The sequence below is a fragment of the Heteronotia binoei genome, chromosome 1, assembly GCF_032191835.1.
Source record: "Heteronotia binoei isolate CCM8104 ecotype False Entrance Well chromosome 1, APGP_CSIRO_Hbin_v1, whole genome shotgun sequence".
In the NCBI taxonomy this organism is placed as follows: domain Eukaryota; kingdom Metazoa; phylum Chordata; class Lepidosauria; order Squamata; family Gekkonidae; genus Heteronotia; species Heteronotia binoei.
Window position 1 is genome coordinate 259378292 of NC_083223.1, and position 20291 is coordinate 259398582.

At 46.6% G+C, this 20291-nt stretch overlaps 1 protein-coding gene across 2 annotated transcripts in view; it reads right to left on the reverse strand.

Moving 5' to 3' along the window:
* Positions 1–18185, reverse strand: part of PLCB3 (phospholipase C beta 3) — an 89641-nt gene extending 71456 nt beyond the window's left edge. For both annotated transcript variants that reach the window (XM_060254593.1, XM_060254586.1), the window contains exons 1-2: positions 17998–18185; positions 3569–3646 (exon numbers count right to left, since the gene is read on the reverse strand). In XM_060254593.1, the coding sequence (XP_060110576.1) occupies positions 3569–3646; positions 17998–18096 (177 nt within the window). In that variant the 5' untranslated portion in view covers positions 18097–18185. The remainder of the gene's footprint in view (positions 1–3568; positions 3647–17997) is intronic.
* Positions 18186–20291: the final 2106 nt, after the last annotated feature.

A 20291-nucleotide genomic window follows, 5' to 3' on the forward strand; every position in this document is an offset into this window, starting at 1 on the left:
TCTCGCTATCCCTGGGCCAAAAGAAGCCTGCCTAAAATCTACTAGGGATAGGGCCTTCTCTGTTATGGCCCCTACATGGTGGAATCAGCTGCCGGAGGAGGTGAGGGCCCTGCGGGACCTTGTCCAGTTCCGCAGGGCCTGTAAGACAACCCTCTTCCGGCTAGCCTACACTTAACTGATATGAGAAACTAAATGCAGCTTTTCCAGACTCCTGTTATACATACTGTTGTAATGTTTAATGTTTTTAAGGTTTTAAATGTTTTAAATGCTTATATATTTAAACACTTGTTTAATTTCGTGTTTGAGCCGCCCTGTTGTGAGCCGCCCTGCGCCACTTTTGTGGGAAGGGCGGGATATAAATCATAAATAAATAAAATAAATAAGGGGTTCTCCTGTTTTTCAGGGCTTCAACCCACAGCCAGCCAGCCCTACCCCTGAATAGAATGTTGCCAGATGACATCACGTCACTGTCGGGGGGGGGGGAGTGATGCTCCAGTTTTTGGGCAAACTCTATGGTTTTGAAGGCAAAACCCCCACAGAGTTCTGCCCAAAAACTAGAATGTCACCCCCCAAACAACAGCAAAGTGATTACATCATTTCTGGGTGATGCCATGATGCGCCTGGGAGCCCCTGTCAGAGGCCATGTGGGACAAAAAACAAAACCCACAAATGGATAGATGTTGGAAATGTAAAAAACATGAGGGTTCTTTTTTCATATGTGGTGGACTTGTGAAAGAGCGAAAAAGTTTTGGCAGATGATACAACAAGAAATTTCTAAAATTTTGGGATACGACTTTAAGAAAGTTGCAGAGACTTTTCTGCTGGGATTACAAATGGAAAAATTTCCAAAAGAAGATAGGACTTTAATTTGGTATTTGCTCTCAGCTGCTAGGACACTGTATGCGCAGTTGTGGAAACAAGAAAAAATACCAGAGAAATGGGACTGGATTGTGAAAGTTTTATCGTGGAGTGAGATGGACAAATTAACAAGAACTTTAAGAGACTATGACTTGGACGTGTTTAAAAAGGAGTGGAAGAAATTTAGAGGATATATAGAACAAGAGTGGAATGTAAAAAGACATTGGACAATCTTTTAATTTGAATGTGAGAAAAGAAAGACATTGAATTTTGATTGGTTCAGGGTACCTTTATAATTGAACTTAAGTATATAACCTCGGCGGGAGTCTAGTAACGGAGGGAGGGGGGATTGAAAATATCATATGGGTTAGAGATAGTAAGGATATAATTAGGCATTGTAACCATATGTTATCAATAAAAATTGTTAAACCAAAAAAACAAAAACCACAAAGAGGAAGCCATGGACCACAAACACAGAGCTGAAAAGCACTAGAAAACACATGACTATGATTACTGGCAAAATCCAATGTATTCAAAAATAGAATCAAATAAATATAAATTCATTCACCGAGAAACAGTCACATATTCACAAGGTGTAGTGCACACACTAATTAAGGCATATAACAATCCAAGACCTTGACTTGTGAGAAAACAGTCCAAACGATCCGACTAAGTTCTTTTGGTGCTGAACCAAATTCCACTTCAAATCCGAGAGTTCAGATTGGGGGAAATTGGTACAGCACCAAAAGAACTTAGTCGGATCATTTGGACTGTTTTCTCACAAGTCACGGTCTTGGATTGCTATATGCATTAATTAGTGTGTGCACTACACCTTGTGAATATTTGACTGTTTCTCGGTAAATGAATTTATATTTATTTGATTCGGTTTTTGAATACATTGAATTATTTTGCCAGTAATCAGAGGCTATGTAGGAACAGGCAACCCTATCCCGCCTACTTTCCAAAAACACTTGATGGGCTGCAGGAAACATGTTGGGAGTCGCTACAGCACCCGCGGGCACCATGTTAGGGACCCCAAGTTAGACTGAGCCAGTACAAAGTAGCATCTCCTTCTGAAATTGCCCAGCCACCCCATAAAGTTTGATCTTCGGGTGATGGGCCTAGTGATGGAACCACTGTATCTTTTGCAGACAGAAGGTGCCGAGTTTAATTCCAGGCATCTCCAGTTAAACCTTGAGCCACAGGCACGGGGGAAAAACTTTTTCTCTGCTGAGATCCTGGTGAACAGCAGCCAGTCAAAGAAAGCAATTTTGAGCTAGAGGGACCACTGTTTTGACTCAGCGCAGAGCTGCTGAATTTCACAAGCCTCAAGAGTCAGGTTTCAGGTTGGGGTGGTGCTGGTGATGGCAAAGGTAGATTGCTGAGAGGGGTGGGTGGCAAAGCCAGAAAAGTAAAGAAAGCAAATTGGGGAGGGAGGAAGCAGGAGGTTGCTGGTCAAATCAATTCTTATGTTCCCTCCCTGCTCTTTTCTCTCTCCCTCTGGCTCCAGCCTCAGCATACTTGCCAAACCAGCTGAACGACTGAAGGCATGACAAGAGAGTGGAATGAAGGGAGCCTGCCGCATATCACTCCTTCCCCTGGGGCGGAGGGGGAGACAGGACGGCTGGCAGCTGAACTCTGATTGCCTGGCTCTTCCAACAATAGGTATTGTAAAAGACCATCCCTCCCCTGTTGGCTGCACTGCTGAGGGCAGTCAGAGGCCCTCTTTGTAACCCTCCTCACATATCACATATTGACAATCTCACATTTTGGCATACTACTGTTTTGTTGCTTTTGCATGCTCTGTTGCTTTCGCATGCTCATGCTACTCAGATCAAAAGTTTGCTCAATTTGTTAATTTTACTGCATACTGCTATTTTGTTGCATTCACATGCTCATGCTGCTCAGATCAAATTGGGGTTTGCTCAATTTGTTAATTTTACTATTCTGTCATTGTACCATTTTACATTCTAAACCATTGCCTACCAGATAATTTTACTTCACTGTCACTGGTTCTTAAATCTGTACCATGTTGCATTCTGGGCCACTGGCTACCAGCTATATATGGCTCTGCTCAGCTATGTATGGCTTTGCTCACTGTGCTGGAGTCCTCATCTGATGAAGTGTGCTTAAGAGCACACGAAAGCTTATGTTCTAAATAAAAATTGGTTGGTCTTAAAGGTGAAACTTGACTCCTGCTTTGTTCAACTGCTTCAGACCAACACGGCTGCCCACTTGGATATATCTAAAAGAACACAGAGAGAGAGGCATGAGGGAGGGAAGGACCTCACCAACCCTTCACACAAAAAAGTCCTCTCTAGGAACCCCTCACTGCTTGTTTTAACCCTTGGTTCAACTTGGAGAAACCTAGAAAGGGAAGTCTTGTTACAATTTCAAAGCAAGCAAAAGGTTAAAATGAGCAATTCCTAGAAAGGCTTCTTACTGTTTTATGTGATTAGAACATGAGAAAAAAACAGGTGGATTTCTTGGTGCCCACCCACCCACCCTGAAAAACTCTGTTCAGACTCCTTCCTACCCCTGGCTGCCAAGATAAGAGGCCACTCATAAATACCAAGGGTTTCCGGGCTAGGTCATACTGCCACAGTGATAAGACGCCTCGCTTGTAATAAGAAAAAGCAAAATATATAACAATTCACCAGGGGGTGAAGGAAGAGAAACAAAGAGTCTGCTCAAGCCAATGAGCACGTACCATGCTGGGGCCAGTCCAGTAGAGAAAAAACCCTTGTGGGTCCACCCGCAGGGTCACGAGAGCCCGATTGGTTGGTTCCTGCGAAAGTGAAAGCAAACAGTTAACACCCTTTAGCCGAATTACAGGGAGCTGCTAATTCGTTGTTTGTATTGTACCTTCAAAGTGCCAAATGCTTGATAAGGTAACATGTAAAAGTAGGTCTCTAACCCCAAGAAGTTCACTACTGCCACTAGCTTAAATGACTTTTTAAAAGTTTGCATAGGTTTATGGTTATTATTGATGACTTCCAGTTCCAGACATGCTAGGTCAATGGAACCTCCATAAACAGGGGCAGTATACCACTCTTAGCAAGCGTCAGGGCAAAAAACGGGGAAGTCCACCACTTCTGTGTTTTGCTTCTGAGCTTGCTGGAAGCCTCTGACACAGGGGTGGCCAAACTGTGGCTCAGGAGCCACATGTGGCTCTTTCACACATATTGTGTGGCTCTCAAACCCTCCACTGCTCTGTCGGCTGGCTTGGAGAAGGCATTTCCCTCTTTAAATCACTTCTCCAAGCCAAGCCAGTTGGCAGCTTGGAGAATGCATTTAAAGTTAAAGTTGCTTTCTTTCCAGCTCTCCCTCCCTCACCTTCACCCTCACCCTCCTATTTGCTTGGTTTCCTTCCTTCCTTCCGCTCTCAAACATCTGGTGTTCATGTCTTGCAGTTCTCAAACATCTGACATTTATTCTATGTGGCTCTTACATTAAGCAAGTTTGGACACTCCTGCTCTGGCAGAAAACAGAATGCTAGAGCAAACCTTTCTGAGCATGTGAGCACCTCTGGAATTCTGACAGCGGGCACAATAACTAAAATGGTTGTCAAAGGAGACTGAGCCAGCCACACAAGAACAGGGATCCACATTATATACACATCTGATAGTAACACTACGATATTTAAGGCAGAAGTTTTGTTTAACAGGATGCCTTTGATCTGAACAGCCAAGCAGAAACCCAGCTGAGAAAAAGCTGCATCAAGACTCATCCACTTTCTAAAAGCACTTGGCTGTGTCAGAAAAGACGTCGGAGGGGGTCACGGTTGGGGGGCCCTGAGCTACAGCCCTGATCCAGCAAGGCAACACTGATTTTATCAGTCTAGAAGTCAACAGCATCTGGATAGGAGAGCAACCAGGAATGCTAAACCCTTGGAGAATAGTGACCCGTGAGTGACCCAAGGCAACTGAAGTCCAGAATTCCTGCCTCCACAGTTGTTGTTGCCTTCCATTCTCCCTATGAGTTGCCCACGCACATCTGCCAGGATGCCGTCACCCATAATTACAGTTAACCATTCACTTCTCAACACGCCAAGACTTTCCCCAGTATTTATGACCCGTTTCCCCCCAAACAACCACCCTGCAAAGTCACACACCACTATCCCTACTTTAGTGATTCAGTCAAACACTGGCTAAGCTGGTAACCATACTCAAGTTTCCCCAGGTCAAATGCTTAACAGTTCTCAGTTGGGGCTCCTGTTCCAGAAGCCTAACAGGCAGAAGTTCAATGGGCGCAGCTTTTCTACGCATAGTAATGTAGATGTTGAACAGCAGCCTTTCACTCTTGCCCTCATAAGAACATAAGAGAAGCCATGTTGGATCAGGCCAATGGCCCATCCAGTCCAACACTCTGTGTCACACAGTGGCCATAAGAACATAAGAGAAGCCATGTTGGATCAGGCCAATGGCCCATCAAGTCCAACACTCTGTGTCACACAGTGGCCAAAAAAACCAGGTGCCATCAGGAGGTCCATCAGTGGGGCCAGGACACTGCCTCCTGACAGAGAGATGCCTTGACCCTCCCCCACTGAGTTCCAAGACCTTTGTTCACATAAACATCAGTGGATAGACCAGGTAGCCTCAGGACTTTTTTGTACCAGGAACTCCTTTGCATATTAGGCCACACCTCCCTGATGTAGCCAGTCCTCCTGGAGCTTACAATAGGCCTTATACTAAGAGCCCTGTAAGCTCTTGGAGGATTGGCTATATCAGGGAGGTGTGGCCTAATATGCAAAGGAGTTTCTACTACAAAAAAAAAAAAAAAAGCCCTGCCCAATGCCCTGATGCTACTTTTGCTAGACTCCAAGGGCACATAAAGAATACATTTCTGAGTATCTGTTATGCTTAAATAAACACATGCCACTTTAGCTATTACAGCTCCTCACTCCCTCACCCACGTTCTGGAAATTATAATCTGGGGAGTCGAGAATTATCTACTAGAGATACACCTGTCTCTCCCCGTAACATTACAGTTCCCAGAGGAGAGGATATTAGAGATTTAGATTGCTTTTAACACTAATGTACACAGCACCCAGCAGGGGTAGGTTTCTGCAGCACCCTTCTCAACCCGCTTTTCTGATTTCTCCAAGGACCACCAGTTCCCTCTCACCGGCTCCATTTCCCTAACTTCCAATCCACTGCTCTTCATCAGGGGTGGGAAGGTTGGTATTGTCTATGCCCTTCAACAGGAAATTGCAATAGTCCAACATTGAGTGGGTAGGAGAGAAAGGATGAGCAGTATCCACCTGTACATTTGCAAAGACTAATTCTGTTTCATTTTGCAGAAACATCGAGTTGGGAGGTATCTCCAGGGTCAGCTAGTCGAACCCCCTGCACAATCCAGGAACTTCACAAATACCTCTCCTCCCGCATACATCAACAGTGACCCTTGCTCCATGCCCAGAAGATGGCAAAAGCCTCCAGGATCCCTTGCCAAAGTGTCCTGGAGAAAAACTGCTGACTGATTCCAAGGTGACAATCAGCATTTCCCTGGGCATGTAAGAAAGGGCCACAAGGACCAAGAACTGTTGCAACCCTTCCTGCCCTCTTTCTCATGATCTGCCTAATTCACAGATTCAGCATTGCAGTCAGACGGCCATCTAGCCTCTGCTTAAAAACCTCCAAAGGAGGAGAGTCCACCACCTCCCAAGGAAGCCTGTTCCACTGAGGATCTGCTCTGTCAGGAAGTTCTTCCTAATGCTGAGCCAGAAACTCTTTTGATTTAATTTCAACCCATTGGTTCTGGTCCAACAGAAAACAATTCTGCACCATACTCTATATGACAGTCCATCAAGTACTTAAAGGTGATGATCATATCACCTCTCAGTCATTTCCTCTCCAGGCTAAACATACCCAGCTCCTTCAGCCTTTTCTCATAGGACTCGGTCTCCAGACCCCTCACCATCTTGATTGCTTTCCTCTGGATACAATCCAGCTTGTCTATAACTTTCTTAAAATATGGTGCCCCAAAACTGAACACAATATTCTAGGTCAGTGTTTCACATTCACAGGGTCGCGACCCAGCACCGAGCCACAGAAGCCTCACTACCGGGTCACAAGAAAAGCTAAAGCTAGCCCCGCCCCCAGCAAAGAATGAGCTCTGCTTCCCCCATCTCTCTTTTGTGCAGAAAAAAGCTGGGCTTGAAGACTGACACAGGCTGCAAAGCCTGAGCTCCGTTTGGCTTCCTTCCTTCCCCTGTCTCTCTGTTGTGCAGAGAAAAGCTAGACTTGAAGACTGACACAGGCTGCAAAGCCTGAGCTCCGTCTGGCTTCCTTCCTTCTCCCGTCTCTCTGTTGTGCAGAGAAAAGCTAGGCTTGAAGACTGACACAAGCTGCAAAGCCTGAGCTCCATTTTCCTTCCTTCCTTCCCCCCATCTCTGTGACATAATTCCTGGCTCCACCCCCATACTTTAGTGGGCCACAAAGGAGAAGTGTAAAAATAATCGGGCCACGGGAAAAAAATGTTTGGGAAACCCTGCTCTAGGTGAGATCTAACCAGAGCAATTTACACATACCGATTCCTCACTAGGCTTGTTCCGGCATCCGAGCTCTCCCCCCGCACCATGCTTCCGTCCGATTTCGCACAAGCTGCCCCGGGGCTGCGACTTGCATCACCTCTTTCCTGTGGCAAGCAAGATCCTCTGAAAACCAGTTTCTGCTTGCCACAGGAAAGATGTGGGACAAGTATAGCCCCGCGGCAACTTGTGCAAAATCGGACATAAGTGTCAGGGGAAAAAGAGCTACAATGCCCGAACAAGCCTTGTGGGGAATTGGTCACAGTTTACCATCTTGAGTCCAATCACACCTTAGAGAAGAACAAGATTTTGGGGGCATTAAGCTTCCAAGGGAGCTCTGACGCTCAAAAGCTTATACCCAAAAACTTTGTTTGTCTCGGTGGTGCTGGACTTGAATCTTGCTCTTCCACTGAAGACCCTCTGAAACTTCACTACCTCATCACTCACATCAGTGGCCACATCACAGGGGAAATGGGGGACAGGACAGTTCAAAAGCAAGGAACCGAAGCAGGAAACTTCCCACATCTTCTACATGTTGCAGTGAATGCATGGACACCTTGTGCGCACTCGTGAACATCTGATTGAAAGAAATTAGCAAGGGGCACTCACTTTACAAATTAAACTGAAGACCAGTACCTAATTAAGTGTCGTCAAGTTGCAACCAACTTATGGCAACCCCATGAATTCCAGCTTATGGGGTTTTCAAGGCAAGGTATGAGCAGAAGTGGTTTGCCATTGCATAGCAACCATGTTTTTTTGCAATAGCAACCTCTGTATAGCAACTCTGATCTTCCCTGGTGGTCTCTGAGCCTACCGTAGTCAACTCTGCTTCGTTTTCAGACTCTGCCAAACTTGGGCTAGTATGGTCTATGCAGGACACCCTGCATGCACTCGCGAACTGGATAAGTATGCAAAGATAAGAGGTTTTTAAAAATCACACATCGAGCTGTACATGTGTCGAATATAATATAGGAATTGCTCAACATGCATAAAAAAATCAAGTGTACACTGTACAGATTGTACACCTATTCACTGTAACTTGTGGACAGGGCTAATGCAGCAGATAAAGAGCTTAACTTGATGCCCTGTTGCTGGACCTTTGGAGGAACTGTTTGGGGCCACTGTGAGAGGCAGGATGCTGGACTAGATGGGCCACTGGTCTGATCCAGAAGGGCCCTTCAGATGTTCCTATGATTTTAATCAGGAAGCACATATGAATTGAGTCCAGCATTCTATTTCCTACAGCAATTAAACAGATGACCCTGGAAGGTCCAAAGACAGGATAGCGAAGCACTAGCTCTCCTCCAGTGTTTGCACCCAGGAGATTAATATTCACAGGTATGCTGCCCGTGAACCTGGAGGTTCTAATTAGTTCTCACAGTTAATATCTGTGGATACTTCCATTAATTTGACTAAGCAGTATCTGAATATCCTGACAGTTTCATTCAGTGACTCTACACATAACACACACATTAAAAGAAAAGAGAAACAAAAAATCACAGAATCAGAGAGTTGGAAGTGCCATACAAGCCATCTTATCCAGCTGCCTACTCACAGCCAGTTTGGTGTAGCGGTTAAAAGTGTGGACACTAATCTGGGAGAACTGGGTTTGATTCTCCACTCCTCCATATGCAGCCAGCTGAGTGACCTTGGGTCAGCCAAAGTTCTCTCAGAGCTGTTCTTTCAAGAGCAGTTCTCTCAGCCCCACCTACCTCACAGAGTGTCTGTTCTGGGGAGATGAAGGGAAGGAGAGTGTAAGCTGCTCTGAGATGCTGAGTGAAGGATAAAGTATAAATAAAAACCTCCACCTCCTCCTCAGTGCAGGGTCAGTCTAAAATATCCCTCACAAGTGTTCATCCAGCTACTGCTTGAAGACTGCCAGGGGGAGTGGAGCTCACAACCTCCCTACGCAGCCAATTCCACTGTTGAACTACTCCTACTGTAAATATTTTTTTCTAATATCCAGCTGGTACCTTTCTGCCCATAATTTAAACCCATTATTGTGAATCTTCTCCTCTGCTGCCAACAGGAATAGCTCCCTGCCCTCCTCTGAGTGACAGCCCTTCGCATTCTTAAAGAGAGCAATCATGTCCCCCCTCAACCTCGTCTTCTCCAGGCTGACCATAAACTAACAAACACCAGACCCCAACGTGTGACTCTTTTAATCTGCTAAAAACGTTTCCATGACTCTGCATACTAACTCACTGCCCACTTTCTCTATATTTAGGACTGCTTGCCATTCCATACTTATTGTCTGATGGAAGTGCGTTTCTAGCACACGAAAGCTTACATTCTGAATAAAACTTTGTTGGTCTTAAAGGTGCAACTTGACTCTTGCTTTGTTCATCCCCAAGTCCCTCAGCCTCTCCTCATAGGGCTTGGTCTCCAGGCCCCTGATCGTCCTCGTCACCCTCCTCTGCACCCACTCCATTCTGCCCACATTTTTTTTGAAGCGAGACATCCAGAACTGCACACAGTACTTCAGGTGTGGCCTAACCTATGCAGTGTACAGAGGGACTATGACATCTTGTGATTTGGAGGTTATTCCTCTGTTGATACAATCCAAGGCTACATTAGCTTTTTTTTTGTGACTGCATTACACTGACTGCTTATATTTAGCTTGCAGCTCACCCGTACCCCAAGATCTTGCTCAAACACACTGCTAACTACAAGTGTGTCTCCAATCCAGTATGTTTGCTTTTCATTTTTACTATCAAGATGTAGAACTCTGTACTTATCCTTGCTGAACTGCATCTTAGACTGCGATCACACACACTAAATAATGCACTTTCAACTCACTTTCAATGCACTTTCCAACTGGATTTTACTGTGTGAACTGGCAAAATCCAGCTGGAAAGTGAATTATTTAGTGTGTGTGATCGCAGTCTTACTCATGTCTGCCCACTTTTCCAGTGTCCAAATGTTGCTGAATTCTATCTCTGTCTTCCACTGTGTTTGCTGCTCTTCCCAATTTGGCGTCACCTGCAACTTTAATGAATAGTCCCTCCAACCCCTCATCCAGATCATTTATAAAAAATATCTTCTTCCCCGATATCGTCTTCCAATCAGATGAAATGCCACTGACAACTACACTTTGGGTGTGGTCATCCAACCAGTTCCCTATCCACCTAACTGTCCACACACAGTCCTCGAGTTTACCCATCAGGACATTGTGGGGAACTCCACGAAAAGCTTTACTGAAATTCAGGTAAACAACATCAACGTTGCCACAATCCACCTTCTTCACGTTGACATGCAAATTCTGTAAACCTATCACAGGACCACCCCTCTTTTTAAACAATTATTTATTCAAATCATTTCTCCCCACCTTTCTCTCTAATGGGGGACCCAAAGTAGTTTACATCACTCTTCTTTCCCACATTTTTTTACTCTTAACCACCTTGTGAAATAATAGAACAAAGTAGGAGTCCAGTAGCACCTTTAAGACCAACGAAGTTAGACAGAGAACATGCAACTGGCCCATGGTGGAGCAGAGGTCTGAACCTGATTCTCACAGCTTCTAATCTGACACGAACCACGTCACTACACTAGTTCTCTAACTAAAACAGAAATCCCCAAATGTTTTAGTCTTTCATTTCAGGGAAAGTACTCGAACCCCTGATCATTTTGGTTATCATTTTAAGCATCTTTTCCAGGTTCACAACAGCCTTTTTGAGATGGGTCTGTCAGTGTGGACTGCAAACGAGGCGAGGCAGTTGGCCCCCTTCCTGGAACGCGACGACCTAGCAACAGTGATTCATGCTACGGTCACCTCGAGGTTGGACTACTGTAATGCCCTCTACATGGGGCTACCCTTGTGCCGGACCCGGAAACTGCAGTTGGTGCAGAACGCTGCTGCCCGGCTGCTATTAGGGCTCCCAAGATGGGAGCACATTCGGCCGGGGCTCCGGGATCTGCACTGGCTGCCAGTAATATTCCGAGTCCAGTACAAGGTGTTGGTCATTACCTTTAAAGCCCTATATGGCCTAGGACCTGTCTACCTTAGGGACCGTCTCTCCCCACACGTTCCCCAGAGAGTACTACGTTCGGGTTCACAAAACCTGTTGGTAGTCCCTGGGCCAAAGGAGGCCCGCCTAAAATCCACCAGGGATCGGGCCTTCTCAATAGCGGCACCCCATTGGTGGAACCAGCTGCCGGAGGAGGTGCGGGCCCTGCGGGACCTAGGGCAGTTCCGCAGGGCCTGTAAGACAGCCCTCTTCCGGCAGGCCTATAACACCTAACTGATAATGAGAACACCTCTGGATGGAACAAAATGCTTTTATAGACCGCTGATTTTATCTTATCTTTGTTTTATTAACTATGGTTTTATTGTATTTGTAAATGTTTTAAATCGAATTGTATGAATCACTATGCTGTGAGCCGCCCTGAGACACTTCGGTGAGAAGGGCGGGATATAAGTCCACTAAATAAATAAATAAATAATACATAGAGATCGCACCAATACTGGCAGTTTCACATTCAGACCCTTCCCTCAAAATCCCTGGACTGAAATTTGCCTTTCTCTCTAGCTGATATTTGTCCCTCTATATGCCATGACCCTCAAACTTCTTTCCTGATGTCATGGCCATTTGTGTACATGTGAAGCTATGGTTTTCTTTTGCCTCAGCATGTATCATTTTACATTTGCTGACAGGGAAGTTCATTTAACATTTTGTTGCCTGTACGCCGTGTGAAGATATTCCTTTGGAGCTCTTCAGTCTCTGCTTGGACTTTTCACCATCCAGAACATCCAACAAACATGGCCGCTTCAGTGCACAACATAGGAACCAATTGAATAGCACCCGCCTTAATGCAGGCCACTGAGAGACCCTGCTGCTTGTCTGCTTTCCACTCAGAAAGCTTCTACTTTCTACTCCCCTTTAATGTGTAACAGGTCTTGTTCTCATAAACAATATCCACTAAATTTACTCAGGAGCTCTTGGGCAAGGGAAAAGCTTTTATGAAGCTGCGGTATATAACACCTTACTGGATCCTTCCTATCTTGATGCTAGCTGACATTCGCAAAAGAACTCAAAAAGGCGGATGAAGCAGCACTCCCCTTTGCAGAAGCCATGTCCATCCTTATGCAGTTAGGCTTTTTCTTCTTAATGATTCCAGCTTTAATTATGCTTTCAACCAACTGACCTAAGACAAACATTAGATTAACAAGCCTGTAATTTCCTGGCTTCTACTGCAGCATTTTTTAAAAATCATCCTGGCCAATTTCCAGTCCTTTAGTATGGAGCCAGACTTCTTTAGTGACAAATTTTGCAAGGAGGTCGTCTGCATCTGAATTCTGAAGAACTCAAGGGCATTTTCTGTCCACATGCAGCAAATTCTTGATCCTGAGCTCCAGGTTCAAGACACTGCTTGTCCACAAAGTTTTGGAGAGACATTAGATCAGTCTTTCTCTCCCCTTCCTTTCTCTAGGTTACCTTACACTGTTGTTGGGAGGAGTAAATGGGACAATAAAGCCACCCTTGTATGCCAGATGCACACAGCAGGTTCACTAGAAGCAAACCCAAAAGAGATGCAAATGTGGTAAAATAAATCAGCTAACCATAATCTCCATGACATACAACACAAAGCCGCAAACAAATTTCTAACAGGTACCGTAACACCTGCATAGACAATTGCATCTCAGAGGGTTTTTTCCCCTTTTAAATCAGTGCAACTTAGCTATTTTTTATTTTGCACAACCACAATAAAGCCCCATTGAGGAAAACTTTACTCTCCCCAGTCAAAAAAGTTTTGTTTTCCACCACCCCCAGTTCCCTCAATACAGACAACTCCCGCTCATACCCTTTATTATCTGAACAGATACAGCTGTTCTCAAATTCACATGGACTCCCTCTAATATTCCTGGGCTAAGAGAATCCCCCTAAGGCACTGTATTTGTGGGGGGAGACTGCAAGTCAGGAATTTTAATGGAGGCCATATGTGCCCCCCCTTGCCTCTGTTAAATGCTCAGAGACCTTGGAAAACTATATCTTGGATTGGAAGATGAAAAGGAAATGGGGGGGGGGGGCTTTTTTGACAGAACAGAGACTCTGCAATTGCATTTCACTCCCCCTTTTCTCCCCAGACCCAATATCTCACATCATACAACCCTCCCTATCCGCTGCCCTCTGGACCGTTATCTTCCTGGGAACATTGGACTGGAATTGTTGTTCCTGCCTCTCCCACTTGTGATAAGGAAATCGCTCTTGAAGCAATGAAAGGGAAAGCCAATGTAGGGGGGAAGGCGGACATGAAGATAGTATCTAGCTCCCACATTTGGAATATTTTCCCAACTGGGAAGGGGGGAGGGGGGCACACAGAAGCAGACTGCAGAGCTGACTCCCTAAAATCTTTAGAGAATGTAGACCCGGGGACATGTACACACATGTACATTTTTAAAATTGCTCTCTCTTCAGAAACGAGGTTAGGAAGTTGTGAGAGGAATTTAGGGGGACAAAGAGAAAAAGGGGACCCCCCAATTTCAGGATTAAAGGGATGGGCAAAGCAAAGGAGAGTGCCTTAAGCAGCTAGAGAGGCAAGCCAACTAACCCACAAAGCCTACAGTGAGCCATCGCTTTTTTCCCCCCAAACAGAAAAAAAAAAGTTTTATGGGAGACATAAAAATTACAGTCTCCTTTGGGGAAACTCTTCTTGCTTCCCATGCCTCTCGTAATTTCACCCCAACAGATCTGTTCTGCCTCACGGAGACCAAAGCCTGAGACAAGATTCCTCAGAAAATCTCTGGCAAGCCATGCCTTCACAGATGGTTAAGAAATATTTTTTGGATGGAAGAGGGGGGGAGAGGGGGGTTAGTTGGCAGAAACCTCAGGAACATGTTTCTGCGGGCTGAGCAAACACTCGCTAGATTTCACATCCTCAAGCAAGGGGGGGGGGACAGAAAAGGGGGAAGCCAACATGAGGCAGAGTCGAAACGGGTACCTAGTGATGAAGATCCCTTCAGTCCCCACCCTAAATTTCTCTTCCCCCAGTCTTGTTTAGTTAAGTCTTGCTGACAACCCCCCTCAAGTCTCCAAAACAACCTGCTGTTCCAGATAAATTCCAACTGCAACTTCTTCACCCTACTGCAAAAACTGCCCACAGTCTTAACAAAAGGTCCGTGGGGGGGAAGTGCCAAACCTGAGTCAAATATCTAGAGTATTTTCACACAAACGCATGTATGTACACACCCATGCACCCATATCAGAGACAAACACTGACGGCCCCCACACCCATAAAATTTGGACCCAAACACATGGGAGGAGATGGCGAGGATGATTTCTTTGCAAAGGGGGAGGAATTCAAGAGCTACAACTCCAGCCTCTACTTTCTCATACTGGGGATATGGTGGTATGCGTCTCTCTGTGGCTGCCTCCCTCCTCCCCCACCCCCAATTCTCTGGCTCCTTTGGTCTATAAGGAGAAGAAAGCAAGGGCTGTGCCCCTTGATCTGCCTCCCTTTTTCTGTCTTTTTTGCCTCAGGCTCCCGCTTCCTTTTTTGGGTCTGATGGAGCAAAAGGAAGTATGAGGCCAGTCTTGTCATGGGCTCCCTTGCGGGGCCTAGATTGTGAAACCCAAGACAAGGCTGAGAGAAAGTGAGAACATGGGGGGAGGGGGGGCGGAGAGGAGAGAGCAGCAGGCCTAGCTCCCTGCTAGATAGGCAAGGCAAGATGGAAATGAAACCCCCTCCTCCTCTAGGTCCTGCCGTTATTGTTATCAATGGGGGTCACCAAAAATCCCCCCTTCACCTCTACCACAGGAAGCTGCATTCTGCCAAATTTAAATGCTCCAAATATGTACATTGGTGGGCTCCACCCAAAGTTACCAGAGAACCACTGGTCATGTGCTCAAGATCCCTCCATGAGCTTCCGCTAGCCACACACCTCTGAGCAACAAATCGACTGTGTCATATTTGCTCAGACTGTACCCTCTGAAATGCCTCTTTCACACATTTCCCAAAAGCACTTCAGGACTAATGGTGGGTGCCAACACCGGGCACTTGACCAGCAAAAAGAGGCCTGTCCTGACACTGCAGTCACTCTTGAATTGCAGGGAGCGCCCCAGAAGAAGGCAGAGCAAGTGCCCAACCTTCTTAGCAGAGTGGTGTAATCCTGAACATGCCCCCCCTTGACCTTGAAGCCAGCAATTTTAACTCACTTCCTACCCAAGTATCCTTCAGGCTCAACTGCACCCTACATGTTCACACAGAAAACGGATACCAGAGGGCCTGCCTGTAACCCTTGACCTTAGAAGTGATTGCATCCCTGCGTTTTAAGACTCACCCAGAAGCGGCCTGCCTACCCAAGCAAATGCACACTGAAATAGATAGAAAGGAAGTCTCACTGAGACTATTTGGCAAGACAGTTTCCTAGTAGTTATTGAGGCTGCCTTCTCTTTGAGAGGGATGGTGGCTCAGTGGTAGAGCACCTGCTTGGTAAGTGGAAGGTCCCAGGTTCAATCCCAGGCAAATAGGCATGAAAAACCTCACATTGAGACCTCGGAGAGCCGCTGCCAGTCTGAGTAGACAATACTGACTTTGATGGACCGAGGGTCTGATTCAATGTAAGGCAGCTTCATATGAACACAGCCTCAGCAGAGCTGGTTTCCAAGTACCTGTCAAAAGTATGGACCCCACACTGAGATAACCGTGCTCAGGAAGTTCCAAACACAGAGATCTACTGGAAATCACTACTCCCAGAATCCCTGGGCTTAAGACTACATGGAGAGCACCCAGTACTAACTATACTTAACATGCTCTATGTTAGCAAGCAATTTCCTTCTTGCATACTATTTTGGCCAAAAAGATTTATATAAATATATACACACAAGCTCCTCTTAGAACAATGTGTAAGATACACATGCGTGAGGCCCTGAATCAGGGGTAGCAGCAAACAAGGAGGCCAAGGTAGACTTTCCCCCTTTTGCATTTTTTAATATCCCGCCCTTCTCTTCAAATGGGGCCCAGTAAGGCTTATATTGTTCTCCTCTCCATTTTATCCCCACAACAACCCTGCAAAGTAGGTTAGGCTGTGCGTGTGTGACTGGTTCAAGGTCATCCAGCAAGCTTCCATGGCAGAGCAGGGATTCAAACCAAAGTTTACCCAGATCCTTGCCTGATACTTTAACAACTATACCACACTGGCCCTCTGTCACATTTAAAGTGACAGATCACAAAAGAGGAGTATTTGACAGTCTTTCCCCCAAGAACACCACTCCTTCCCCCCCACACACACCCGCAAGCTGCTTATTTAAACCCCAGCCAACACTCTGTAAGAAAGAAAAATAATTGGTTTAGGATTTCGAGGGGGCACGAAAGAATAAAACACAAAAATAGTTAAGAAAGGTGGTGGTGGGGGGGAGATCTAGAGGCAGGCAGGCAGGCTAGCAGTTCAGACAAGGAAGAAGAAAACACAGGTATGTGCGGGAGGTGTTGAACTGCACCCCACAGTGCCTTGGTATGGCCAGTTTTGGGGCTATGGGGTGAGAAAGAAGCAGAGAAGAAGACCAGGGAGGAATTAGCAAGCATTAACAGCTCTGGGATGCTATGCTAGAGACAGATCATTGGGTACATGACTAAGCCCACAGGTAGAAACTCCCCCCCCCAAAAAAAGTGGGCCCCCAGACATCCCAAGTGGGAACTGGGGTTGCAGAAGTGCCCTTTCAAATCAGCAGGGTGGAATTTAGAGGCACAAGGCACCCCAAAGGCGCCTCAAGAGCAACTCTGCCAAGCCCACATCCAAGGAATCCATATTGACAGCATCAAAGGCATGCAAAGAATTCAGAGATATTCCCCAGTTTCCAAATCTTTCTGAAGCTGATCTGCTATGAATCAGGAAACAGGACTCCTTCCCAGAACATCAGCATTACACTGGAGTGCCCAATGATGCTGGGGAGGGGTCCCAAATAGTGAGAGGGGCAATCTTTTTTTAAGGTGCACACTGGGGTTCTTTTGCTGGTTACACATGCAACCTCTTGGTGGATCCCCCAGATAAAACAGCGGGGAACAGAGACGCAGAAAGCTTAGGAAAGCAGAAAGGGGGTCACCTCCAATTCATAAACATGAGAATAGGATTTCCAAGGGAATAGAATCTAGGAGAGTCCTACAAAACAGAAAGAGGGAGGGGGGGAGAAAGAAGGGGAAGCGTTCAAGGAGATCCTCTCTAGGCTAAAGTGCATAACACAGCCTGGAGAGTAGTTACACAGCCCCAGCACAGAGGAAAGCCCCATAAGAAATGCAATAGGGTGTGTAGAGATGGAGGGGGGGGGACAACTATAATCCAGGAAGGGTTTACAACAAGAAAGTTGGAGAAGAGGGGGGTGGTTAAAAGTAAGTGAATAGAATTAAAATACAGAGGGGACAGTGGATGTTTCCTAGGGAAAATTGGAAAGAATGCACGGGAAGGGGGGGAAGAGGCGGGAGGAGGACCCGGTAGTTTATAAGCAGCTCCCCTGCAAAGCGAGGCACCCCCTGAACTAAAGCAACGGGGGTGCAACATGCAGGGAGAAGAAAGCGGCTATATATTTTTTTTTCCCAGGAAGAGTTTTGCAAGGCAAGAGGGCAAGGATGCGGGAAGGGAGTGGGGGGATCTTTCCCCGCCCCCCACAACTCACCTCGTCCCACTTGATGAACTTGCTGCCCTTGAGCAGCGTCTCCGGGACCCGCGGGGGTTCCAGTTGGAGCGCGTGGACCCCCGGGCGCGCCCCGGCCATGGCTGCGCGCAAATGGCCCGGGACCCCCGCGCAGCCCGTGCGGAACCACTGCTGTGGCGGCGGCGGCGGCGGCTGCTTCTCCCTGGCCCGGGAGGGGCGAGGCGGGGACTGGCGCGGGGGTGGGACCGTCCGAGGAGGAGACGCTTAAAGAGACAGCCGAGCTCCTCCTTTGGAGGAGTGCGAGGAGGAGAAAGTTGGAGGCAGGGAGAGCGAGGAGAGGACAAAAGGGGAGGAAAGGGGACGTCGCCCACGGAGGGCCTCGAGCCGGGGCACGCTTTACTCGGGAGTAAGGGCCCATCGGGCTTGCCGGGGCTACTTTCCGACTCGGGCGGGGCCGCGCTCTTTCCAACAAGGTTTTGGCTGCTTAAGGAGATTGCAATGCGAAGGGTGCTTTAAGTTTAAAGTATGAATGGTATGGGACGCAGGGGAGTAGGAGGGAAGCTTTTTCTCCGAGATTCTAGAACTCGGAGCCTTCCACTGAAACTAGTACAAGGTAAAGAAGAAAGGGCGCCCCCTCTCCCAAGCCGTGTAAGTATCATACGGTCTACCACAAGGTCTGGGCGTGATTGCCAACTTTTAAAAAGTTAGGTGTTTTTGTTAAGCGAATTCAGGGACGTCAGGTCCGCCAAAAACTACTAGCCAGAAAAGCCTCTTTGTTCATAGGCAGTCTATCTTTATTCTGATTGTTAATTAACAACCTCGCCTTACATCCATGACCCAATTAACTGGGGGCCTGGGGTTAAATGGACTTTTTACACTTTTTACTCTTCCTTAAGAATTTGGATTTGGAAATAGTTTCCACTGAATTTACCTCTGAACAAGATCATGCCAAACCTCCCCCCTCCCCGCACTTTTTGGGAGATTTTACATTGAGAATCCTTTGCATATTAGGTCACACTCCTCTTATCTAGCCAATCCTCCAAGACCTTAAAAGGTAAAGGTAGTCCCCTGTGCAAGCACCCAGTAATTACTGACCCATGGGGTCACATCATGATGTTTTCTTAACAGACTTTTAACAGGGTGGTTTGCCATTGCCTTCCCCAGGTTACAGGGCTCTTCTTACAGGGTTTACTGTAAGCTCTTGGAGGACTGGCTACATCAGGGTTGTGTGGCCTAGTATGCAAAGGAGTTCCTGCTTTAAAAAAAAAGCCCTTGTATATTTGCTCCCCGACAGCCATTCAAGATGAAGAGATCCATCAGTGGCTATTAGCCCCAAGGACTAAACTAAACCAAAGTGCGGGGTGGGAGCAATGAAGGAAATCCTCATGCTCCACTTGTAGGCCTTCCAGGGGCCCCTGTTTAGCCACTGTGTGAAACAGGATGCTGGACTATAGTGGACCATGGGTCTGGTCCAACAGGGCTGCTATTATATTAATATGTCCCCCTACACACACACACCCCATAGGATTGCCCAATGAAACAGATCAGGGGCAGCAAGTTCAAGATGTGGGTGGCAATATTTCTTCATACCATGTGTAATTTAACATATGGAACTCTCTGCCCCAAGATGAGGTGCTGCAGGCATTAACTTAAAAACAGGATTAGACAGATTCACAAGCAGACCCATCACAGGGCCACCCTAGGCTGATCCAGATGGGTAGCCATGTTGGTCTGAAGTAGAGTTGCCAAGGCCAATTCAAGAAATATCTGGGGACTTTGGGGGTGGAGCCTGGAGACATTGGGGGTGGAGCCATAAGCAAAGTTGTGACAAGCACAACTGAACTCCAAAGGGAGTTCTGGCCATCATATTTAAAGGAACCTTTTAAATGCCTTCCCTACATTAGAAATAGTGAAGGATAGGGGCACCTTCTTTTGAGGCTCATAGAATTGGACCTCATCCAATCTTTTTGAAACTTGGAGAGCATTTTGATGCTATGAAGAAGAAGAAGATATTGGATTTATATCCCGCCCTCCACTCCGAAGAGTCTCAGAGCGGCTCACAATCTCCTTTACCTTCCTCCCCCACAACAAACACCCTGTGAGGTGGGTGGGGCTGGAGAGGGCTCTCCCAGCAGCTGCCCTTTCAAGGACAACTTCTGCCAAAGCTATGGCTGACCCAAGGCCATTCCAGCAGGTGCAAGTGGAGGAGTGGGGAATCAAACCCGGTTCTCCCAGATAAGAGTCCGCACACTTAACCACTACACCAAACTGGCTCTCCAGTTTGAAAATTGCTGAAAATTTGGTGCCTCTACCTT